Source organism: Maylandia zebra, linkage group LG3 (genome assembly GCF_041146795.1).
Source record: "Maylandia zebra isolate NMK-2024a linkage group LG3, Mzebra_GT3a, whole genome shotgun sequence".
Classification (NCBI taxonomy): domain Eukaryota; kingdom Metazoa; phylum Chordata; class Actinopteri; order Cichliformes; family Cichlidae; genus Maylandia; species Maylandia zebra.
Window position 1 is genome coordinate 26814357 of NC_135169.1, and position 26518 is coordinate 26840874.

The 26518-nt window shown below is 39.9% G+C and overlaps 1 protein-coding gene across 1 annotated transcript in view; it reads left to right on the forward strand.

Moving 5' to 3' along the window:
- shroom4 (shroom family member 4) overlaps positions 1-26518 on the forward strand; it is a 101651-nt gene that overhangs the window by 35845 nt on the left and 39288 nt on the right. The window contains exon 2 of the mRNA XM_004573759.5: positions 1700-1851. Within this exon, the coding sequence (XP_004573816.3) occupies positions 1700-1851 (152 nt within the window). The remainder of the gene's footprint in view (positions 1-1699; positions 1852-26518) is intronic.

Sequence of the window (26518 nt, forward strand, 5' to 3'; positions counted from 1 at the left end):
AAACTTGACGACCTCGCCTGTGCGTCACCTGTAACAATGGTTTTTGACACCTCAGCATACGTCAATAAAGATGTGGTTTAATGACCTTTAGAATAGTTTCCAAGGGTTTTCCAAGTGTAGCTGCATAGGCAGAGACCACCCTCACTAACTTCTGAGGCACACCCAGTCATTTTGTTGTATAAGCAGGACTAAAATATGACAAACCAGATTGGCCAACAAGTTATCCGGTTGAGAAAATGCAAGATGAGATAAGCGTTCGAACTTTCAAAATAAAGCTTGTCCACTTAAGCTTGTCCACTGATTCTGTTCTGGCGTGTTGGATTGTACATGATGGTTGGTCACTAAAAGACTTCCTCCCCCTCTAATGCAGCGGTTTCTGTGAGGCATGCAGGTGTGGATGCAACGGCGACTGCACGGACTCTGTCAAGTTTCGAATCTAAACTCTAAGGCGGTTCGTTTATAGAGAGAACATGGTCCAGCCTCGACTAAACTACCAGGTGTACGTCGCAGGTCTGAGCAGAGTAGCAGGTATGCGTTGCATCGGGGATGCCACAGAGTACTGCAGACCTGGAGAGTACACACACTGCAGCAGTAAACCATATAATCAACCAATGACTTCCTGCATTTTCTTTGTTCACAGCTAGCCAATAAGCAGACATTCTCATGTGGTTTGTAGTACGGATGTCATGAGACGCGATCAAGTACTTTGTGATGGAAAAGTTCTGACAACTTGATGGTTTGATACTTTTTGATGTTTGAAGAGAATTTACAGTAATGTTTCTGATGATCGAGGAAACAACTGTTTTATTGATGCTCCCAGGCTGCAGCATTTTTAAGTGTAGGTAAACAGCGCGCATTTTCCATCCTGCTTTTCCAATGAGCTACTGTCACTGATGACACACTACCTATGTGGAAGTGTTAGTACTACTGAAACGAGGTGCCAGCAGAAGCGTTATAGTGCATTTGCAGTGACATGCATATTTGTTCTTTGGATGCATGAGCATGTTGTTCCAGTACTTCTCTAAATGTGGGAATAAAACCGCGGCAAAATAAATGACAAAAAAAGATCCGTCCTGATTTTTCTGTCATTGTTGGCCTGACTGTCTTCCTGCCGGTGGTCCGCTCAGTAAGCAGGTCATTTGCCCCGTCCGTCTGTGTGTTCCTGTCTTTTATTTCTTTCATGCTTTTTCCTCTTCGTGTGTGTGTGTGTGTGTGTGTGTGTGTGTGTGTGTGTGTGTGTGTGTGTGTGTGTGTGTGAGATTTATGGCTGAACTGAAACCTCTCACCACACTGCACCGCACAATCGTCAATGTCTCACTTCTCTGCAGCCTAAAAAACACCCTGAAACATCCCAGCAATGCATTAACGGCACAGCCTTCACCACTGTGTGACCCGCAGTCACCTCTGTGCCAAACACACACACAGAGTCTATTACAGGGGAATGTGATGGGTTTCTGTGGGATGTTTGGTTCGGGCTGTTTTTGGAGATGCTGTTTAGGGTGAAGTTGCCAGGGGGACAAAGACAGTTTAACAAAAAATGTCTTCAAAATGGGCTTTAAAGGAGTCGTTCTGGCAGCGCTGATGTGTCTTTGAGTGACTTTTTTTATTATTAGAATGATTTCTTTTTTTCTTGAATGTCCTTCTGTTTGCCTTCCAAGTGTCCTCTTTCATCTCAACCAAATCGTGTCTTTGTCTGCAGATCGAGGACGGAGGGAAGGCTGCCCACTGCAAGAAGCTGAAAGTTGGTGATGAACTCATTAACATAAACGGATCCCCCCTCTACGGCAGCAGACAAGAAGCCCTGATTCTCATTAAGGGATCCTACAGGATACTGAAGCTCACAGTCAGGAGGTAAACGCTGTGAGAACTACACAGATCCACGAGAGGTTCATGCTAGGGTTAGCAGACAGAGCTGTGGGTGGAGATGTCATTTGACAAAATCAGAAGCTACGCATACCTCTCACACAGACTCGGATTCGGCGCTGCTGCAGAAGCAGCTATACCAGCATTCGTGAGAGTTCATTTATTTATTTAGTTCATTTATTTAAATAAAAGTTTGCAACGGTGAGAGGAACTGAACAAGAACAAGCTGAGATAATATTATAATGTGTAATTACCTCTAACAAAGAACCTCGGCGAACGGGCTCACGAATGAGGTTATTACTGCAACATCGTCCAACAAAGTCCCCCTGCAGTTTTGGTAAAGATAATGACTTTGCTGTGATTCTTGGCTGTATTTACATGTGAGATTGTGCTGAGAGAGAAAGTCAGAAGAAACAGAAAGGCTCTTACTTTGTTCTGAGAGCGAGGGCTTCATGTGTTTGCAGCTGCTGAGCAGTGGGAAACCAACGAGTGCAGGAGATCGGTTACAGAGCAGCACTGTCAATTTTTTTTACCCGGTGCTCCTTTTCTGGGGAAGAAAGCTCGAAAGGGGAAGGAAAAGGCACCAGTTGGCAACAAGGAGGTGACCTGAAGGGTCATTACTGAGTAAGGTTTGTCAAAATAAATCAAGACTCAGATACTAATTGATTTAACTAGTTTATGTCAACATCATTAAAGTACTGAACAGTTACCACAACTCTTAACCTGGTCAGTGCATATTTTTGAAGTCAGTACACTTCACCTTTAAGGTAAAGACCCTACAATATTAGAGAGAAACCCCCAACAGTCAGACTGTCCCCTATGAGCAGCACTTGGAGACGGTGGGAAGGAAAAACTCCCTTTTAAAAGGAAGAAAGCTGTGGCTGAAGCAGGCTCAGGGAGGAGTTGCCAAATGTTGTGACTGGTTAACTATTATCAGTTACCCGATAGCCACATTATAGTATCGTTAAGATAGTGTGCTTCGGCTGCGGTTAATTTACAAAGGGTCATTACAGCAGGTACCACATGTTTCATTTGGCTCGTTTTATACTGCGTGTCCTTCCTGATACAACCCTGAACCTCTAACCCCCTGGTTTGTGTCTTCTCGGAAAATGGTTTTGAGTATTGAGTATTTTCCTGGTTATCAGTATCATGTTTGAAATTCCTACCTCTCACCTGTCAGTGGAGCCAGAATCCAGGAAAAGGTCACCAACATGTAGCCACACATCTGAAAGCATATTGATTTGTTCTCCTGATATTTAGATTGTAGTATTGATATTTTAACCTTGTACAATGCACATTCACGTGCTTTGCAGACTGCTGTGTGCATGCTGTAACAGTGTACTATCACCAGGGGGCAGTGTCAAAGGAGTAATGCGGTTCACGCTTATGATATTGCCGGGCCTTTAGTTTGGTCTCTGCAGCAGGGGCTAATGTTCTTCGTCTTAGAAATGAGATGATGTGAAACTCGAGCTTAAAAACATTTAATACGTCCTCTTCAGCCACTGTCATTGCCCTTCGAGGCCCTTCTTTGTGTTCGTTTTTGTTTTTCGGCTTCTTTTTCTTCACGGTGAACAAAGTTGTCGCTTCCTTTCTCTTTTATTTTTCAGCCATTCAGCATTCGGCCTATTCACAGCATCATTCCCGTCAGCCTCTCTGCTTTTATTTTGAGGCATGTCAAGCTCCCAAGCTGAGATTGCAGATTTCAAAAAATAATAATAGTTTAAAAAAAACAACCATAATAGTTAAATAAACGGCACTCGTACATAAACTTCATCAACAAGTAATTTCGTGGCTTCACAGTGAACGTTGGCTCATTCGTCTTCTTTGACTTGTTGACCCCTAATATTGTGTTTAGTTTGATTCTCAGCATTGGGAAGGAAGGTGAGGGAGGAAGTCGCCGTCCTTTTCCCCGGTTCATCGGCACCTAAAAGGCGCGTTCTCACACTTAAGATGTTTTTCACGGGAAGTCACCTTTGACTTTCAGGGTGTCTGAAAGGAAACCGATGAGCAGTGAGGGCGGAGTATAGGTGACTCTGCTTGTGTGTGCGTTTGTTGACATCTACACCAGCAGTTGTATATCCTTAGTGCTTTATTTAAAAGTCATAATTGCCGTTATTCAAAAACTCACAGGACTGTGCACACATCCAGAAGATTTTAACTGACACTTGCTCTGACTTGGACTTTTGCATTCACTTCATGGTTGTAACTCTGACGTCAACTCTCTTTAAGCACCGTTTATGGTCCTTTCCAGAAAGAACAATCTTGCTCTATAGCAGATAAATCCCACCTGTGTTTTCTGTTTATCATTTAGGTACTTTGCAACTAGCGTGCTTGTCAGAGCTTCCTGCTAAAAACAGCTACGCATTGTTTCTCCTCAGAACTTTAATGTTTGATTCATGGGATGTTTGAGGTTGTGTGTAGTCTAAGGCGCAGGCTCCAGCGCAGCTCTGGACCCTACACTGTAGCTTGACATGCACCTTCACAGAAGTGTAACTGCAAGTTGAAGTGGTGCACACTCCTCAGCAGCTTGAAAGGTCTGTTTAGGAGTAATATGCAGTGTAAACACGCTGTATTGATTAACACAAGGATGCACCTTATTGAGACATAGTAAAAGGGTAGAAATTTGTGCACAAAAACACACAGACACACAAAGGGCAAAAAAACATCATTTGTGTTTTGGCTTTGGAGCTGGAGCTAATGACGGGAACAGTTTCAGCCCGTCAACTGAACTCCAGTTGGCATCTTAATGTGGATTAAAAAAGTGCTGGGGGAAAAGAGCAGCAGATCTGAGCTCTGGCATTTAAATTGTCAGGAGCTGGACTCAACCGATTGCTGCTTTGATTGAACTGTGAACTTCAGCAATTTATCAAGTTCTTTTACAGTGAGTTCAGATATGAAATCTAATTGAATTTGCGTGTCAGGTTTTTGTTATCACTGACGTTTTGACAGTTTTGAATATCAGTATAATAAATCGACGCAATGACAGGAATTTTAACTGTAATTACATTTGAATTGTAATTATTTCTAACAAAAATAGTTTTAATCTGTTCATTCTGAAAACACACCAGGGATCAGCGTGCTCGCAACTGTTTTTAGATGCTTGCTTTTGTGCTTGTGCTGCACAGCCATCTGTCTTTCTCAAGAACCAACAGTAGTCCGCAATCACGCCCGGATCAAAATCTCCCTGATATCAGTTCTCCATCACTTTTCTATCTTACATCAAATCTGTCCTGCCTGCTAACATCTTCAAGATTTGGTGGAAAAACACTTGAGGTAAGTGCGTCTTCAGTGTCATTCTGGCACTCCTGAGCTGATATGTTTTCATTGTGTTATCCACAAGCTCAGCATAATTCTCTGCTCTGCGATTGCCAACAAAATTCGGGATAACCTGTGTTAATGCTTCCCATTGCTGCTGATTCAGGACCAACCTTACCTATACTTTGCGTCACTTTCCTTGAGACCAGACTTATTTCTTGAATGCTGAAGGGCGTCGCTGTTTCTGTCCAGCCATCCTAAGTTGTCCAACAGTTGGCATGTCATAACTGGGGGAAAAAATAAAACAAACCAAAAAACAGGTAATGAAAATGAGTTCGCAAGTGATGTCAGCAAGTAAAATTTGTTAAAGTACAGTTGACTCCCAGCAGCAAAATACTGGTTGATCAGTGTAATAAAGTGTTTCAACAATGGGCGCTCTGTTACGGGGTCGTTCGGGGAGGCCGTACCTGTTTCTATAACAAGCAATTAGTTCAGAGCACACAGAATGAGTAACTGGAGTTGAGTTAATGGCTGGCCTGATACTCTAAAATATTTTGACAGATTAGTAATAGTCATACTACCATTTGTATTGGTAAATGTCATTAAGAATACGTTCATTTGAAACCTTTTTAACTTTAATACTTCTGACCCATGTGAGGACACGTCACAGTCTTATCAGCGATTTGATTTGGGGATATTTATTCTGGTACTTTTGTTGGCTTGATTGACTCTGAGCCTACTTTGAATAACCCTTGTTTCTCTCTACCGATGTGAGTAGTCTCTCTCATATTTCAGGCCTGCTTTTACAACAAAATGACCGGGTGTGAATTAGTGGTTAGTGAGAGTGGTCCCTGCCTATGCAGCTATCCTTGGAAAACCCTTGGAAACTGTTCAAATAGTCATCAAAGCACATCTTTATTGATATACTGAGGGTTCAGAACTCGTCTTTAAGAGTACAGGGGAGCTCATCTTTATAGGGGAAAGGGTTAAGGGCTATTTGTATAGACTTAAACCTATATGTTTCATCTTAAATTGCTGCTCAGACCAATTAAGCAGCTAATAATATCAACCAGAGCTCTGAGAATTGCATTAAAACAACAAAAATCGGACATTTTGCCAAATAAATGAAGAAACGAGCTGCATGTTTTTCCATAACATCTTAAAAAGTTTTAAATTTAAGCTGTAAATATCCAGAAAGTCTGAAGCTGCTAACTTGGCAGTACATCTACAGCATATCTATGTAACCGATCAGACTGTTAGTGTTGAGTGTTTAGCATATGTGTGGACACATGTCGGCTCTCACACAGCTTTGGGAAAGCCCCAGCAGTCAGACATGCAACACATACCAGACACCAGCACCCACTGTGGGTTTCACTGGGAGAGTTCTCATCGCCAGTTGCATTCCTAAAGACATTTCTGTCTGTCCACTGGTCAATCTGTCAGCCTGAGCCTGCTGAATATGATGTACAGTGTAGTACGCATGTGGGTGTAAATACTGTTGTGTGCATGCCTAACAGAATTAATCCGCCTGCTGCAGAAACAGGAGCAGAAAACCCCGAGGTGCTGGACGGCTGGTCTGGTTTCAAGGCCAGAACAAGGCGCGTTGCTGCCAAACAGCTGTCTGAAGCTGTCCAAGGAGACAAAGCAGTAGTTGTAACACCACTAATATCTTGGATTTACATCTTAAGTAAGTTAGGTAGTATGGAAAAATCAACGCCAGTGTGAGAGAAAAGTTGATAAAAACAACAAAGCGTATGGAAACAGGGAAAGCTTTTTCTTTTCTCTCCCTGCAAAAAAAGAAACTATTATATATAAACATGTGTTAGATTTCAGCCTTCATCCACTAAGTTGCAACAGTAAATGTACACTTGGAAAATTTGCACATGAAGATGTCATTAAACTGAACAAAACCTATGAAGTAATCCTTCTATCTAAAGCTCAGATCCTACTCTTATTTGTTATGAAATTTGCATGAACAGTATGTCTGCAAGCTCAGTGTGGATTGTGAGTGAGACTGGACAGATCGGTCTAGTCTGGTGACAGAAAGAGATCTGAGCCTGAAAGCAAGCATTTCATCTACGTTCCCACCCTTGATTTATCATTGAAAGACTGAGATTGCAGATAAAAGTTGTGGCAATGAGAACTTAGAGGCAGGATGTGGAGATTGGCCATTTGGTAGGGGCTCAGAGTCAAGCTTGTATTCCTCCACATCGAAAGGAGCCCGTTGGGGGTGATTCACGCATCTGACTAGGGTGCTTCATGGGTGAGGTGTTTCAGGTCATTATCTCTTGGCTGATTTGGGGAAACACCTTGGCCTCCCGTCAGAAGGGCTGGAGATTAATCTTGGCATCTGTTGGACTGTTGCATGTTGGACCTGGATAAACGCAGGAAGATGAAAGGATAATGTTTACAGTGTGGGTGACGGCATAATATGCAGCAATTGGCAGGTGGAGGAAATGATCTTCCTCTAAAAGCGGTCTGTGCTCAGAATGCACATGATTTTTGCTGTTACAATGGTCACCATGCCTGAGGAAGCAATTATAGTCAGAAAAGCTCACCGTTTTATATCTGAGAGATAGACTATACATTAGTGAAGAATGGCAAATTAAACCAAAGTGCATGGAGTCTTTAAGAAGGATTTCTCTGCAAATTATGTACAGCAGCTAAAAGAAAAAAAAGTTCCACCTAAACTTATGTCCACCTCTGTTTTTGTATGAGTTAGAATTATAAATCGTCGTTAACAATGGCCATCCTCCACTGCAGTTGTATCATGCAGTCTGCACCCTCTATTAGAGCTGGTCTCCTAATTGGTGGGAACACTTTTATGTCCCAGAACAGCTGAAACTGTGGCCAAGAAATAGGGAGCCTTTGGTTAGAAAATGGATGAATTAACTAACTGAATGAACTTTAATTAAAGTTAACGTTAAAGATTTCCCCCCTCACCCTCTTCTCTGACTGTTTAGAGCTCAGGTGGTTAAAAATGTGGGCGCATCTCATCTTAAAACTCATAAAACAGCATAGCCTTGTAAAGATGACATTCAGTATTATAACCTCCTTCAATCTGTGCAAGCTCCTCTGTATGAATCAGCATTTCTGTGCCATTAGCCTGCGTGTTTCTCTGTCTGTGCCCATAAAGAGGTATTATTTGTTTTTTTGGCTGGAGTGCTCTTATTTTGGTCGCCCACACATAAATTAAACCCCCTGTGATTGACACGTTACTGACACTAATGACCAATCACAGCCTCTGTATTAGGTGGGACTGTGTTGCACTTTGACCCTGACGCTGTGCCAGTCACGTCACCCGCCTGCCAGTCTGGTTTTAGTCATTACTGTACAGGAACAAGGAACCCTCTGAAAGTACTGCACACACACACACACATACTGGCTGGCCAGGGATGATGAAATGCTCACATTTGCACACTTGGCTCTGCTTGTATACTTTTAACAGTGGAAAAGGGCCCTTAGTCAAAAGCCAAAACTCATTACCACCTCTTTTAGTAACACATAGGGGCTGTTGGTGCAGAGATGTAAATGGATGGACGTTCGTGTTCCTTACTACATCTTTAGTGGGAATGTGTAAAAAGCATGACATGCTGTGGTTTGGTGGGACAGATATTTTTGGCTTGGACTCGGTGATGCCAAAAAGTGGCTAGCTGAACAGAAAGTCCCTCTTTTGCCATTAGTTTCAGATCAGACTAATTTAGTAGCATTACAGTGTTTGTATGAATACTTGAAACTGCAAAATGTGGAAGATTAGTTCACAGTTCATAAGTTTACAGTTTCAGTTAACTCAACACCCATTTTTTTGTGTGCTTTCATTATAAAAAGAAAAAGAAAAAGAGCAGAACAGCAGTGTTTTCCTGCACATAGATGTTGCTTCGGCTGGTCACCAAGGTATATAAAGGCCTACCATTTATTTATTTATTTTTTTGTGTGGCACATTTGGCATTTTAGCATCTTTTTATCCATTGGTGCCTCTGGTGGTGCAGTGGTTTGCACAATTATTGGTTTATTCTAGCTGGAGACACAAATCCACTTTGGGGTTGCGTCAGGAAAGTCATTCGGTATAAAAGCATTAGGGCTGAACGATTATGGAAAATAATCTAATTGCGATTTTTTGCCCCAATATTGCGATTGCGATGCGATATGCAATTATTTTTTAAGGTATTTGTCTTCTGTATTATTAAACAAAGACAAGCAATACATCATATAGTATGGCCAATACTATATTACATTAATTTTAAACTGTTCTTTCCTGGAAGACAGACCTCTGTTATGATGACATGAGGTGATGCATGAATTGATGACTGACATTTTTATTTAACTTCTTCAATCACAACAGTATATTTGAACATACACAATAGTTTATTTTTAGCTTACAAACATCTGAGCATAAAGTGCTGACAAGGAACCCTGGTGTAAACATTAAAATGAAAGTCAGTACAATGTGCAGATTGCAGAAATATACATAAAAAAAATCAGTGGCTTTACCACACTCAGTTTTTCGACATCTGTGAACTACTAGACAGTCATTCAATTAAAAAATAATATTAAATAAATAAAACTAATAAATAAAAAATACACACATCTTACTGATCTTTGCAGTCAGTAACATTACACATAAAGTGCAAACATAATAGCAATTGTATAAACACACACACAAACATGCCTTTAAAGTTTAAAGGCGTGAAATTGGACGGTCTAGTTCTGATTAGCGTCACCGCTGTCTCGGTGGAGTTTAATAAACTCGGCCGTCTGCTTCTTGCTATCTAAAATATAACCAGACACTGGTGTAAATTCTCGACTGTCTCATACTTCTGTTTAATAAGTTTTCTGTTTGACGTTTAGTCAGCTGTGTGAAAACCAAGGAGGAACCCACCCGGGGGATTAATAAAGTTTTATTTTATCTAATCTAATAACTTTAATCTCAGCCAAACCGATTTACTCACGAACAAACAAAACACTGAAAAAAGCCCAACAATAACATTTTTAGGTTGTCTAAGTGACTTATATATTACGTTTAACCCGAGCAGCGAAACTCCGCGGTGATCTGAAAATGATGTGCCGGGAGTTGTGCCGTTCTCGGCCGCATCAGTAACCCTCGAGCTCCCGGCTAGCTGTCGAGCTGGTGGGTAGCAGACGCCTCTGAAAACGTCGAAGCACTTTTGCAAATATGGGATATCTTGATAAACCGAGCAGATATTTGATGTTTACACAACTACTTTCTCGCCTGAAAATATGTTAAAAGTTTATTTTGTGACCCTGAAAGATTAGTATGAGTAATTTTAAAACTTAGTAGCGGCCGCCATTGCTGGAAACTGGAGTTTGGCTGGGCCGCGCTATGAATTCTGGGATATGGTAGTAATTTGGACAGCCTTCGGCGCGTCGCTGTGACGTAATCGGTCTACAAATGCGGCCTCAGGAGGATGCAGCCCATGAATTTGGACATGTCCAGAGTATAATCGCAGCCTTTGCGGTTAGAAAATTGCACTTGATCATGTCGCGATATTATCGCAAATGCGATATATCGTTCAGCCCTAAAAAGCATGCCAAATGAAACATGCCGAGCTGCTAGCTGTGGTGACCCCTTGTAGCAAGGGAGCAACCGCAAGTAGCTTATAACATGTTTTTATCCACCCGAGTTACAGGTAGTGCAAAAGCATGGACGTAGCCACTGCAACGTTACATAATGACTTTTGGACACATTTTGAATCCTCCATGTTAGTGTTTTGGTCACAACATGTTAGTTTTTAGAAGCTAGAATTTACTATATTTGGATAAGAAGCTATTGTGCTAATCCTGTGGTTAGCTAGCTTGCTTATGTCCCAGTTACACAGACCTCGAGACTTGCTGGCAACTACTTGGTAACTACTGGTCATTTTGGAAAAAATAAGTACTGCTAATGGTTGTAAGTAGCTGCTGTAGCCCCATTCACATGGGCCTAGAGATCAGTCAGTTGCAAAGAGGTATACGAACTGTATGTGTCGTTTGCATTGAAAACGACACGTTGTAAAAATGAGCAGTACTTATAAGAAGCTGTACAGGCTGAGAATGACAGCTGAATAGTTTCTGAAGTTTGTGTCTTTTCCTCCATACAAAAAAAGATGAGGGCCTCATCAAGCACAGGAAATGTTTCAGGTTGATAAAGCCACAGCCCTATCAGCGCTTTACAAGCTCATAGTCTGACAAGGCCTGAACAGCGCCCTCTTCTGGAAGCTTGTGCCCGTTTTGTCTTTTTGCTTGGCAACCTAAAGGGAATCTTTCAACCAATCATCTTGTTTTGTAAAAATTTGGCAAGACTACGTTTAATTTACATTTCATTTCTTTTTTTCCCCACCAAACTAAAGTACTGCTATGTTTTTACATCTGTATGCACATGTGTATGTGTTTAATAAAGGTGCGAAATTATCCTGCACACTCGTTCTGTTATTCTAAGCTCCATTAAAGCTCAAATGGTCTAAACGGCCTTACATGGGGAGTAATATTGTGGATTATTATGTGCTCAACACGTTTGCCTGTGGAAACATCAGGAAGTCACTCACCGGGGGTCCCCTGTACAGTAGTGGCCTCTGAATAAATGGTCTTTTCAGCCGATGGGGCCTGTGGGGAAAATGTACACACTGTGGATTTAATTATGAGATGTAAATTCAGTGGAAGGAAATGTGGAGTTGGCGAGGAGAGATGATGATTTTGATAATAGTACTTTTGTGCAACTTTTTTTTGCACTACTTCTTTTTTTCTTTTTTGCTAAACTCTGCTTGGAAAGCTTTGAAATAGAGGCTTGTGTATGATTTACAAAAGGGCGTATTGTGTCTGACAGCTTTCCATTGCATTTACAGTAAGGACTTCACTCTCGTGCCTGTCGGCTGCTACAGAGATGTTGCATTTAGTCTGTTTTCTATCTGTTTCTCGCCATTCTTAGCACCATTGTTTATTCTTTAAATAAAACACATTCAGATCAAACTTACTACATTGTCCTGTTGCTGAAAGAGGAGCAGGCCAAAGGAAGGCCCACAGGCTAAATCTGGCAAACCGCAGGATTTTACTGGCCTGCCCAGCAGTTCAGTGGAGGGTAAGAAAAGGGGAGTGTGTTTGGGTCCATTTTAGCTTTTATTTTCAGGAGTGATGCTTTATGGCTCCTTTAACAAGCCAGCTGAGGGTGAAAGAGACCCACACTATTGTTAACTGCTGCTGTATTTTCTCTTAATTAAGACAACCGCTGTCTTAAAAATGCTTCTTTTAACAGAAAAGCAAAAAAACATAAATTTGAACATCATTTTATGAAGGACAGGGCAGTAAAGAGCATTTTTGTCCTTAATTACCCCAAAACAGCCGCAGAATTGGCCACACTTCATAATAAAAATCACACTAGCATACATGAAGACATGCTTATGTAGATATGATCATTTGCTACATATTATATAGGGGAGTTCTTCATGTGAATTCGATATGACTGACATATACTTCTTTTGATATGTCAAAGGAGGGAAATGCCAGTGTAAATAACAACGCTAGCTATCCATATGGAAACAGTTTGCTTTATAATCTATTTTACATAAATGTGAAAATAATTTTCAAAGTGAGCTCCATGTTGTAATGAGCGATTTGGATCATAAACTCACTAGAAACATTTTTACAGAGATTATAAATCAAGAATGAAGCCAGTAATTTTCCCAGACTTCCGTACAACCTGAAGTCTCTGTGCAGCTAGGGGAGTCGCCCCCTGCTGGCCATTCAAAAGAATCCATGTTTAAAGCACATCTGCATTGGCTCCACTATGTCTGTCTTTTATGAACAGTCTGTAAATACCACCTGTTCCACCTTCCACTGTGGAAATTACCTGCGCCTCTGTACACCTGTCTTACTGGACTTTGATGGCTTTCAGTAGACATTTTGAAGCTCTTTTCTAACTCATAAATATGTTTTGCATAAAAGGTTAGCTTCATACATCTATAGGAACATCATTTCCTCTGCTGCGTTGCTGTATCTCTTAAAAAATGAAATGAACATCTCATTCACACATTTTCCTACATAAATGAAACATAAGAGCCTTTTTTAAGCGTCTGTGTTCTCTGATAAGAATAGTTTTCAGTTTCTACGCTTGCCAGCCCTCTGCCCTCCTTTTCAAAGTGTTGTCGCCTCGGAGTATTTTTGTCTCTTTACATATTTTGGGGTGTTTTTAAGCGAGTGATGATTTTTCCAATATATTTCTGGAAGTGAAGTTTGGGGATGTTTTGTTGGCCCGACCTGGAAATGTCTCTTCTATAGTACTTCCTGTTTTCAGAGACCTTTTGTTAATTTCAGCTACAGTGTGTGTGTGTGTGTGTGTGTGTGTGTGTGTGTGTGTGTGTGAGTGTGTTTTGGCTTCCCTCAGTGGTGGGCAGCCACGGAGCATGCAGGAGGACATTCTTCAACTTTTGGATCATTATTTCCTGTTCTTCCCAGAGTTTCCCGTCCCTGCTTCCTGTCCAGCTAATGTGTTAGCAAGATTTGTGTGTCTACTTGTGTGAAAAGCAGCGTCTTTAATGGGAAGCGGACAAAGATCAAACAGTTTATTTACAGCGACTGATGGAATAGGAAGCTCCTCTGTACATGCAGGTGTACATGCGCCTATGTTTATATTACATTTGCCAGCCATGATAACAATTACATGAACCCGGAAGAAGCATTTAAAATGTTAGTTTTATTCGACCATTTTGATGTGTGCAACTGTAAATGGAAGCACCAAATCTTTAGAACTTCAATACCAAAAAACCCGTTTAGGGGGCGCCAGTGAACTACACATAGCATGAATCTTAACTGGTGCGAAACAGAAGCGATCAGTATTTATAGAGTCAAACTGCTTGACTTTCTTTGTTGCATCTCACTTAAGCTATTTTGAGTGATTCCTGTACAAAGAATATGTATCTGTGTGAATTTAAGAGGAAAAATCATTTAATAAATGTGCAGCAGTAACAAAGTATTTTGGTAAAAAAATGTGAGTTTACAGATAAAATGTACTGTGTCTTCAAAGTCTGGATAAACCAGTGTCACAACGTAAAAATGTCTGCCTGGTCTAAAAAGTGAGCCTGCATTCTTTTTCATGCCCAGCAGGGGGCGACTTCTCTGGTTGCAAAAAGATGGGGAACGTTCATTAATAGAGTCTAAAAGCACAATTATCCAAAGTATACTCGGTGACTAATGAATGGTACATGACTAGTTGTTACCCAGTGAACACGCTGTGTCTTCAGTTACACGTAAACCTCTCATTCCACGTCAGGGTTAACAACCAAGCTGGTGAAGGCAAAATTTGGTGTTTTTTGCTTTTAAAACACTTTAATTTAGATTCTACTGCTCAGCGGGTGGCTCAGCTCATCCCATATAGCCTCCCCCACTTACTCTGCAGACAGCTTTGCAACCACCTCCCCCTCAGACCCGCCTTTCATACAGTTGATGGCTTATCTGTGCTGTGCTCCGGTCTTACTGCTGCTTTCCACGTACAGGTTTCCCTTTATCAAGCGAAATATGGGAGGTCTCAGTATCGAGACATAGAGCTCTTTTTCTCTATGATTTTGTAATAATATGCACTGTAGAGCAAAAAGAGCCAAAGAAGTAAAGCCTCGGTTTGGGTTCAGGTCTGTAATTTGGCAGCTTCGGTTGGGTCTGGGTGCTCTGGTTTCCTCCCACAGTCCAAACATGAATGTTAGTTTAATTTAATTAGAAAGCCATTGGTGTGGATGCAGGCATGAGTCTGTCTGTCTCTGTGTTAACCTACCTTTTGCTCAGTCTCTCCGCACAGATCAAGGTTATCTCGCTCTGTCATACCCAATTTCATTTTTATATACGTCTCTATAAATACTCTGTCATACTCTGTCAGCAATCTGGTAAATGTCTAAAACTCATAGAGATGAGACGACAGAACAACAGGAAATACCCACCGACTCAGCGAGGCAAAGGCTGGAGTTACGTGGCAGAAGGAGAATACGTAAGGAAATTAAAATGATAATTACAAGAGAGCCTGACATCACGTTTGATGATTTTGACAGCGTAAACACGACTTTATGACAAAGCCCTTTCATCTCGACTCACCCTTTCATCTGCGCTTCACATTAGTCAAACATTTGTTTTTAACCGAAGGCCGCAGTGGGGAGGAGGGAGAGGAGATGAAAGAATGGAAACAGGGAAAGTGGCTGGGGGAGAAAAGAATCCGGGGTTTGTGGGACTTCTCCGGTATTTAGGTGAAAGAAAATGCTGACATGTTTTGACATGATTCCTGACTCAGATAGGAACGTGAGAAAAGATGACATGTAGCAAAGCTGCAAGATTTAGGCCATTAATTTAACACGAAATTAACTAGTAGTTAAATCAGGTCATATGAGCTTAGTTTGTGTGCATTGTCCCTGACAAATAAATGGATGGATGGATTAACGGGGTGGCTGTCAGGAGGGAGAGCAGCGCATCTACTGATCGGAAGGTTGGTGGTTTGATCCCTGGCTCCAGTCTGCATGCCAAATTGAGCAAGACCACAGATGCATTGGGCATTAAACCAGATGCTTCCATCTAGGTGTGAATGTTAGCTAGAAGGTAAGTAAATAACTTACTCTTCTAGAAGAAAGTGCTTGTTTGAATGGGTGTGAATAGCAGGTTGTAGAGAGTAGAAAAGCACTAAGTCCATATGTATATCAGTCTATTTACCATTTACAAATAGACAGGTAGATCTGTCAATAGACACATAGTTGATGCATGGATCAATGGAAAGATGAAGGGATCAATTGATTGATATGGATATAAATAGGTAGATGAATGGATGAATAGATGTTAGCTGGATCGGTTAGACTGATGGTGGATGGACTGATAAGTAGGTAGGTGATGATATATGATAAGTGGGTTGATATAAATTAATAGATAGAAATATGGATCAATAGATCTAGATGGATTGATTGATTGATGGGCTGTAGGGCTGCCACGATTAGTCGACTAGCCACGATTACGTCCACTATCAAAATCGTCGACGACTGATTTAATAGTCGACGCGTCGTTTGAAGCTTTGTAAGATCACAAAAGACGCAGGAATGAGTAGCAGGATTTAAGAGTGTAATAACGGACTGAAGCAGAAGATGGCAGCACTGCATGTACAAGGATGCCAGCTGCCGTTAAACCCCGAAGAAGACGTAGCTCTGTCCCAGAATTCATAGCACAACCCAGCTCAGTTTACATAAATGGCGGCAGCTAGTTAGTTTTAATATTACTCTTATTATTCTTTCTGGGTCACAAAATAAACGTTTAACATATTTTCAGGCGAGAATGTAGCTGTGTAAACCTCAAATATCTGCTCAGTTTATCAAGACACCACATATTTTGAAAAGCACTCCGACGTTTTCGGAGACGTCTGTTACCCACCAGCCGGGGGCAAGGCTCACTAGAGCTCCCGGCCAATCGTTTTCAAACCCACCGCCGTCTTTCGCTACTCAGGTTAAACATATATATAAGTCACTTAGATAACTTAAAAATGATATTGTTTGGCATTTTTTAGTATTTTATTTGTTCCTGAGTAAATCGGTTTTGCTGAGTTTAAAGTTATAGTTTTTACACAGCTGAATAAACGTCAAGCAGACAGCTTATATAATATTATATAATATACAGAATATACTCCGCTGTCCCGTTATATTTTAGATAGCAAGGAGTTTATTAAACTTCATCTAAACAATCTGCAGATTTCATTAAAATTTAATAAACTATCATCTTGTCTTTATTTTTAGTTAGCACAGACCTTAAACACTTAAAGCTGTAAGCTAATGATAGTTATATAAGAGCAGATGCTGCTGGTGCAAAAAGCTGTACGTTTTACCTCCAATGGATGATCATCTGATTAGTCGACTAATCGCAAAAATAACCGGTGACTAGTCGACTATCAAAATAATCGTTTGTGGCAGCCCTAATGGGCTGGTAGATAGGTTGAGGTCCGTAGATTATGAATGGTTGTAAATGTATGTGAATAGGTTGATGACAGCTAGATAGGTCGATGGATAGATTACTAAATATCTCTAACTGTGCATAGAAGTGGTAGAGTGTGCCGAGCCTTTAATTATATTGTTTTATTTTATTATTTGACTAAGCCTCTCCACAGCCGCACTGCACATCAGTTCATTCACATCTATGAGAAGATAATGGCTTCAATAAGTGCTTGTTAATTTGAACCAACTGAAACCAGGTTGCCATCTGCTGGCTCCACTGTGGTTGTATTATACGTAGTGTCTCTTATTTTCTTTAATAATCATTTTTTACGTCAACGGTTCACAAACAGAGGTCAAGTTTGTTTCTTACTGAATCCTTTGTCATATCAGTGGTGTACTTTTATGTACATCAGAAATGCTCACATGGGAAATGAGTGAATTATCAAATTTAGGTTTAGAAACTAACTCGTGCAGAAAATGAGACACAAAATTGTTGCAGATTAAACTATATCCCGATTTGGAATAAAAACTCCAGGAAATGCATCATTTTTAAACATTAAAAGTTTGCAAGATGATGAGGAGCAGAGGATATGTGAGGCACAAAGTGCTTGGTGATACTCCAACCTCAGAAAATTAATGGAAAATGTAATAGAGAAAAATTAATAAAGTAGATGTGGTGAAACTTTCTACCTAACTGGTAAAAATAAATAAAAACTAGAAACTTTACAAAAATAGAGAAATGAAACAACGTTTTTGTGTTTAACTAACAACAATAAAATAAAAGTACAGAAGAATTTTAGTCTTTGCTGGTTTCAGTTTTGTTATCACAGCGTGCCTCCACTGTGAATCAACCTTTCCCAATATGCCTGTACTCTCAACTTCTTATGTTTCAGCCTTCAGCTAATACCTTTATAGTATAAGGTTTAAAAAGATTAAATCTAACATTGAAACTAGTACAAACTAAGCTAAAACTAAACATTTTTAAACAATAAAAACTAAACTGAAACTAGCAAACCTACTCTGGAAAGTACCTGAAATAATTGAAACTAATGTGAATTGAAAACTTAACAAAAATAAAACAAATATTTTTAAAAATGCAAAACTGTATTCACTGAGGTCTCAGTCAGGTACGTCCAGAGACCCTTGACAATCTCTAGTCAAAAAAATGCTGTTTCCAACGACACTGGCAGGTATGGTTGAAACATTACGGTTCTTTGTTGTGCAATACAATGCAATTGGCCCATATCCTGCTCTGTCTCTGCTGTGGGTTTATTTTTCCAGATGAAACCTTCAGGATCATTTAACTCCTTAAAACGTCAATATTAATACCAGAATCGATGTGCTTCATCAGAGTACGGTTAAATAATTAAATTTCAGCTCACAAAAGTGCCTCTAATTGTGAGTATTAAGCTCTATTAGTCTTGAATGTTTTGGGGGATTGTAATTGAAGTGTGTTGACGGGTAAAAGAGGACATGATTACCTGGACATTCCCAGTTAAATTAGCTGTAATGTCAGTGATATCCTGCCTCACCTGTATATTTAGTCTAGCTCAATCAGTTGTAGTGTTGTCTGAATGTTTTACAGATTAAAACAAAATCTTAAGTTAAACATTTCGCTTCCTGCCTCGCACTGCTGTAATCTCTCTGATTTTGTCCACAGGCCGGCTGTTTTAGCAGTGCTACTCTATTTCGCAGTTTTGTTTGTTCGTGTTCATTTGAAACATTCTTCCTGGAAGAGAGTTTCTCCTCTGACAGCCCGGCTCATCTCGCTCTACATGGCGAGCGGTTTTGTTTCTTTTGTTGTTTTTCTTGTTAGTGAACGCTTGTTTGACTCTGTCACAAAGGGATTTGTGGGCCCAGACACACACACACACACACACACACACACTCAAACATACTCTATTCTGAGGGGGAATTTTCCACAGACAGATAGCTGGTTAAAAAGTACACTCACACACACACATCCCGTTGTTTTGCTTTTTTTTTTTTTTTTTTGTACCACATGGCCCCTGGAGACCGGTGTAAGACTGAGATCTGCGGTGCCAAGAACCATGAAACACAATAGCCTGCCCCCATCACTCTTTCCCAAACTGAACAATAGACATTCCTGGCATTCCTCAAAAACCTCTTCCTCACACGCAGATAAACACACACATACATACACTCTGGGTCTGATTAGAGCCCCAACTGCAAATGATTTTGGATCTGACACTGTTTAGCATGAAATATCGACACTGTGAACAGAAGAGAGCGTGTGTTTATGTGCTTTAGTCTGAGGGTTACTGCTCTCCTGCAAAATGTTAAATTAACAGGATGGACACCAACTTTTAGGTTGGAGTCCACTTTACACAAGCAGAGTGGCATGCAGAGCTGGGACTGAAACTGAAAGGTCTTTGTGACAGTGATGGTCAGATTAAAACAATTATAAAAGTAGCACCCTGCAGAAAACTGCAGGTAATTGTGACAATCTGCCAGCAGGCCTAGCAGCTGGTGGTTATATCACTATCAGAGTAGCTTTGTGTAATCCACTGTTAAAAATAATCCCTATTTAACCAAAATGTGGTTGTTGTGAAGCCCGTCACTTAATCATTTGTTTGAAGCACGTCGTTATACCTTCTCCCGCTTTGCTTCGACAGCATTCAGAGTTCAGTATGGACTTTGAATGCTCTGAATATTCTGTTTAAAGCCTGATTCAGAGAAGCATGTTAATATTTTCTCTTTAACCTGTTTAGACGCCAGTGTGCTATGAGGCTCATTTGGTGGCATGGGTTCAGTACGCCCCAAGCTACTGCTCTCTCTCCTATTTTTCCTGCCCAGGTAAGAACTATATCTTGACTGATTTGAGAACCAGTTTAAAATAATTTCCAACCAGTCCGAGACCCATGTTTTGGATTATATTCTAATGAGGTATTTCTCTAATATCTCTAATGAGATATTGGAAATGGTGATTAGCTGCCCTAACACTGTGTTGTATCAGCATTAACATGTGGTTGAGTCTCTCCTAAATGCGTGTGGTCTGCAACAGTTTATCTGTCTCCTCCGGCCTGCTTTTTATTAACTGGCCCATTAAACTGTGATACATGACACTGGTTTGACTCCCCCCAACAGACAGACAGACACACACACACACACACGCAGATGTATACACACATACACAGATGGACAATGTCGTCTCAAATTAAAACAAATTCCTAGGGGCCAATGTGGACACACATGAACCAAGACCTTAAGTGTGATCAGCTCAGCTCCAAACTTTAATTTTGGTGATTTCCCATAGCTCCTAAAGTTTATGTTTAGTCCATCAACAGCCAGGGAGGTAGTGGTAAAAGATGGAGAGACACTGTGATTGGAAACAGGTTAGAAATGGAAGTAAGAAAGCTCAGGTTGTACAGGAGCCATACTAGTGAACATGATGCTTTCAGGCTTTAGCTGAGGCAGCTGAGACTCGAGTAGGTTGAGTGGTGCTCATTGACATGCAGTGACAGATGAGCCATAATGTAGTATGTAGTGAATTTACTGTTTTCATTTTTATTTTGTAAAATCCCTGTTTTACTTCAGTAAAAATAAAATGTAAATAAAGTAATAATAATAATAATAAAGTAGTAAATAAAATGAATCCAGTTAAAAACGCCACTTGATTCAATTTAAAGATGACTTATTTCTACTCATTTTCTGCTCCATATTTTTTTATTCTTGCACGCTATCAGAGAAGCTTTGCATCAGTCCAAAATAATCTGTATTCATCTTATACTGGGTCATGATGTAACTCCACCAGTTCATCCTCTGAAACAAGTTGTTCCTCTCCTTTAAAGACACTTTCAACCTGACTAAGAGTGTCAGAAGACTCACAAAATAATTCTACAACTATTCCTAATCTCTCTGCCTAAACACTGACGTCAGAAATAAGCCCCTTATTTCAGATTTTAGATCTGCACATACCGGGGCTAGTGTCTGTGGCATCCTGCATTTAAGTAATTATGTGCAAACTTGTTGGCTTTGAAAGTGACGGTGGAGCTGCTGTAATGTGTGGCGGTAGAGAAGAGCAGCCACACTCCTCACTGAAAAGATAAGCCTGACTGTCATTCACAAGTTAGTCTGCTGCAGAACACATTACAGAGCCAAAGCTTTTTCACATACTCATTAACTCTCAAATTTAACAATCTGATGCTGATTTCGGTTAATTTACATTTCCTCCTTTCCACTATGGATATTTGCACAAATGGGGCATTGTGTTACAGTTTGCAGGATAGCACCAAAGGTCTGTCATCAAAGCAAACTGTTTTCTTAAGAATCTGCTGTAGAGGAATATTTTTTTAAATGCACACCCTCCTTTACCCTGCTTGACTCTAATGGGGAGCATAATTTACAAAGTTAACTTCCTGTTGTTCACGAAGACTTAAAACTAGAGACTGAAACCAAAAGCTTTTAAGGTCTTAAATGATGGGAGTTAAAGGCTGTTTCCCCATTCATCTCTATACAGCTGGACTTTTGGAACCAGAGCCATCACCTGGTCGCCATTAAAAGCAGTGCAGGTTTAATTCACTTCCATAATAGCTTTACTTTTAGATCTGGAAGCTACGTGCTCTTAAACGCACATTATGCTTTGACAAATTGAAAAGTACTTCTCCATTGGTTAATTACATGGCAATACAAGTTAATGTTTAAAAAGCAAATCTATATATTCAAATAGTTATTAATTGAATCCCCTGAGCATTCATTCACTTGAGGAAATGGTTTAAAAACTGCCCATAAGTTAAAGATAAGCTAATGTACAGAGCAATGATTTTGATAGGGTGCAAGTGTTTAGGTGATAAATTGTCATGAAAAGATCAGAGGTGATAAAACTAGTCTTATCCTTTCATTCACAGTAAAAAACCTGAATTCAAACAGGAAATGTTCTCATTTTCTGTGGCATCAGTTAGTGTGTCTGAGGGGAAAAAACAAGTGGAAATGCATTTTGTAACTTGGAACAGGATGTGTTTGACGCAGAAGAACTTTATACACGTAATCGGTTGTATGAAGACACCTCACATGGTTGTTTTCTGATGATTTCTTTCCTTCGCTGTTCTTTGCTTGAAATATAAATACAAGTCAGCTAAGAGTGAGTTCTGTCTCTTAAGGTTTAGGCTAGCACTATATAAGCTACTTTCAGCACTTTCATTTGAATTAACTGCTGCGTCTTTCAGTATTTACTGATAGTTTCAGATCTTATTACCTGAACTTTCAGCATTTCACCCACTTTTCAGATTATACTTCATCTGACATTTCGACTCTCTTTGGCACTTAAACAGTGTGAGTACCAGACAGTTATTCAGTGTTTCAACTTCAGCTCCCTTATATGTCTTATCTTAAGCTGTTACTGCCATTCGAACACATTTCATAACATAAGAATCTGTCATTTAAAGTTTTACTGTGCATCAGCAGGAAGGACCTTTTACTTCTTAGTTACAAACCACCAGTGTTGGTCAAGTTACTTGAAAAAAGTAATCAGTAACTAATTACTGATTACTTCCCCCAAAAAGTAATTCCGTTACTTTACTGATTACTTATTTTCAAAAGTAATTAATTACTTAGTTACTTAGTTACTTTTTAAAAACACGATTTACAACCTGAATAGGTGATAAAGCGATAGAGCTTTCAGCCCAATTCTACTTTTTCTACATAATCCATCATACAAAATGTAATCAAATGGAAAAGTCTCTTTTTAAAACTTGTTTTATCAGTTTTAATCTTTTAACTTTATGCATCAAGCAAAACTTTAATTATATGCAACATTCTCTGACTGGAAGAAATTTGTTTAACATTTAAACCTATTTTCTGCACATTCCAGCACATTATTTATTTATTTATTTATTTATTTTGTTACACTCACTCTTTGACATAGATGCAAGTAAAACACAGCAGAAAATAAATAAAGTCAAAGACTCAGCAGTCCTTTTGCTCTATTTTCACCTGTAAAGCAGGAGCAGGGTAGGCGCAGGTTCACCCTGGTGCAGGTGAGCCGAAGCGGTCAGTGGAAGAATCCGCGAGTTTCTCTATGAGTTTCCCATTACGTCATAGCGCACTCGGTGCTTGCTTGGAAGTTTAGGGGTTTTTTCGCTGTAAAAAGAAGTTTTCTTCCCACGCACAAGGGACACTAATGTTTTTGTCACTTTTTATGGAATCAAACTTAAAGTAAGGTCAGTACTTCCACGCTTTAAACGCTGCACGCTCATACTCTCTCCCACACTCGATATATGATCCATTGTTGATCTGCACACAGCTGTTGTCATGAACGTCACACTTGCTTACGTCACTGTCATGAGACATTCTCACAAAAAATCACGGTTTTAGTAACGCAGTAACGCAGCGTTCCTATGGGAAAGTAACGGTAATCTAATTACCGTTTTTGCAATAGTAATCCCTTACTTTACTCGTTACTTGAAAAAAGTAATCGGATTACAGTAATTTGTTACAAGTAACGCGTTACTGCCCATCTCTGCAAACCACAGTGATGTTCTTTAAGAAAAATGTTGCTTAAACTTTTCCAGATTGTTGAATGTAGTAAATGGTAGCATAACGCTGATTTCAGAGACATTTCAGCAATATACACAGGAACTGAAATTAACGGTGTTTAACTTAAGGATTGCACCACTTAAATGTACATCAATCAGATAAAACCCAAAGCCATTTGTTATTGGGATGGACTTAAAATGACAGTAAAACTGATAAGTCTGCATGTAGCTAAGGCATTGAGCCTGCGTCATTATTTACCAGAAGCAGATTTATTTTCATATATTTCTGAACATTAAAAAAAAAATCAAAATTTGAGTTGGCACAGTGGACTAAAGAAGTCAGAAATTAGTCAAGGACAACATTCAACTCTTAAAGCTCATTTTCTGTTCAGTAATTCATGTAAATAACTGTAATTTGGCATCTTAATCAGAAAATAATGGTCTTTACTATGTTTATGCTTTTTTGGGAAACTGGTAATTTGAACATTCGTGGATAACATAATGGTACAGTCCCAAACAAAAGTTTAAGACCACTTGAAAAATGGCAATGGGTGGATCTTAACAAGGTTCCAAGTAGATCTTCAACATGCAACAAGAAGAAATGGGAGTGAGATAAAAAAAAAAATTGAGCATGCAATTTATTGAAAACAACACTTAAACTGAATAAGGCTGATTTACTGCTGATGTCACACTGTCATGACATTCTGATGGCAAAGGCAAAAAAATGTCCCTTTTTGAACATGGTTGGGTTGTTGAACTGCATAAGCAGAGTCTCGCAGCACACCATCGCTTCTGAGGTGGGACACAGTAAGACAGTCACTTGGAATTTCTTAAATGATCCTGAGGGTTATGGAACGAAAAAGTCAAATGGAAGACCCAAACATTTCACCATCACTGAGCCGGAGGATCCAATTGGCTGTCCGTCAAGACACTGGATGATCCTCGACCCAAATTAAGGCCGTTACTGGTGCCAACTGCAACCCCATAACCATCAGACAGCATCTGAGACTGAAGGGCTTCAAAGGCCTTATCTCCTTGAATGCCAAAGAACTGACTGTTTGGACCAAGGAAGAAAGTTTTATTCTCTGATGAGAATTTTTTTTTACCTTGAAGGTCCTGATGGTTTCTTGCATGAAAAGCAGATCCCACCTGAGAAGTTTTCTACGTGTCACAGTGGAGGGGGCACCATAATGGTCTGGGGTGCTTTTTCCTTCAGTGGAACAGTGGAGTTTCAGGAGGGCTATGTCCAGATGTTGCAGAGAGCATCTCTAATGACTTAGGCCCTCATCTGTGTTGTAACGACTGGGTTTTTCAACAGGACAGCGCTACAGTACACAATGCCTGCAGGACAAGGGACTTCTTCCAGGAGAATAACCATCCTGCATGTTCCCTTGATCTAAATCCAATTGAGAACCTTTGGGGATGGATGGCAAGGTAAGTTCACAAAAGTGCACAACAGTTCCAGACAGTGCATGCCCTTCGTACGGCAGTCTTCACCACTTGGAGAAATGTTCTCTCTCACACCTCATGGAATCACTTGCATCAAGCATGTGATCAACAATAATGGTGGAGCTACTCAATACTGAGTTCATATTTGGAACTTTGATTAATTTTTGGGCCGGTTTACAGGATTTTTTGGAGGTGTGCTCTTAAACTTTTGATCATAGCCTGTTTAAGCCTGTTTAAGCGTTGTCAGTTTAAGTGTTGTTTTCAATAAGTAGCATGCTTAAAAAATGTTCTGTCTCACTCCCATTTCTTCTTGTTGCATGTTGAAGATCTACTTGTTAAGATCCAACCATGCAAAATATGATTTTTTGCTATTTTTCTAGTGGTCTTAAACTTTTGACTGTATTTTAGCTACTGGTGAATTAGCCATTAAAGAAACATAAAATGGTTTTGATAATTAGCAGTACTGTTAATTGAGGCCCACTATAGCATAAACCTTCACATTGGATGGTGACCTAATAAATGCTTCCATTCCAGTCACTGTTATGACCTTTATACCTTCATGTTTTCTAGGTTTCAGACCATCATGTACATGGCGATGGGTTGAAATTTGGTGCTTTTTAACTCCTTCAAAGTTTCACAAGTATATGAGAGCGCTACAATCTGAATCTTTTAGGGCAGAAAAAAAATACATTTAAGCTCAGTTTGAAATTCTGCTTAAAACTGTAGTCAAATCAATTTTATACCCCTCTCAGTGTCACAATCTAAAGGGGGTCACAGTTTTGTTTTTCTATGACCAGTTTTGAGTACATATATCATGGGATACATCGGGATTTCAATAAGAAACTGCAGTGGTTTCATTTCTTTAACAGAGAGTAACAGAAACCAACATCGGTACCTTGGATGTTTTTTCTGTTTTCTGATAGTTTCACTGGAGAAAACTTTGTGAAGTGCATGTTGGATAAACTTTACAAGTTCATACCACAACGTGAGATGGGTTACCAGTAGGGCTGCTCAATTAATCGAATTTTAATCACGATTACGATCTGGGCTTTCAACGATCATTAAAAATGACTGAGCCGATTATTAGCCCCTCCCTTGTGCTTTACTCTCGCGCTGCTCCATGTGGCAAATCGAGCGCACCTCTCTGCATTTCGAACACGCATCACAACAATTAAGAGGACCCGAGGGAAGCTCGGAAAGCTAAGCACAAGTTATTTGGAGAGGAGAGTGACTGCCGTTGGTTGAAAAGACAGATAAAAAAAAAAACTTCAGTGGTGTGGAAACATTATGGGTTCGTGGATCAAGTAGACACAGTGTGTAAACTTTGCTACGGTGTCATAGCTGCACCACAGAGCAACACTGCAAAGTTCACTAAACTTAGATGTTTACATTTTTCATTTATTTTTTATATTGCAAACATTTGCACTGTTATCAGTATTTGCACACTATTTTATATTACTTTTTAAAGTCATTATTCAATACATTGTTATTGTTAACCCTTTAAATCCCTGTAGAACCGGAACC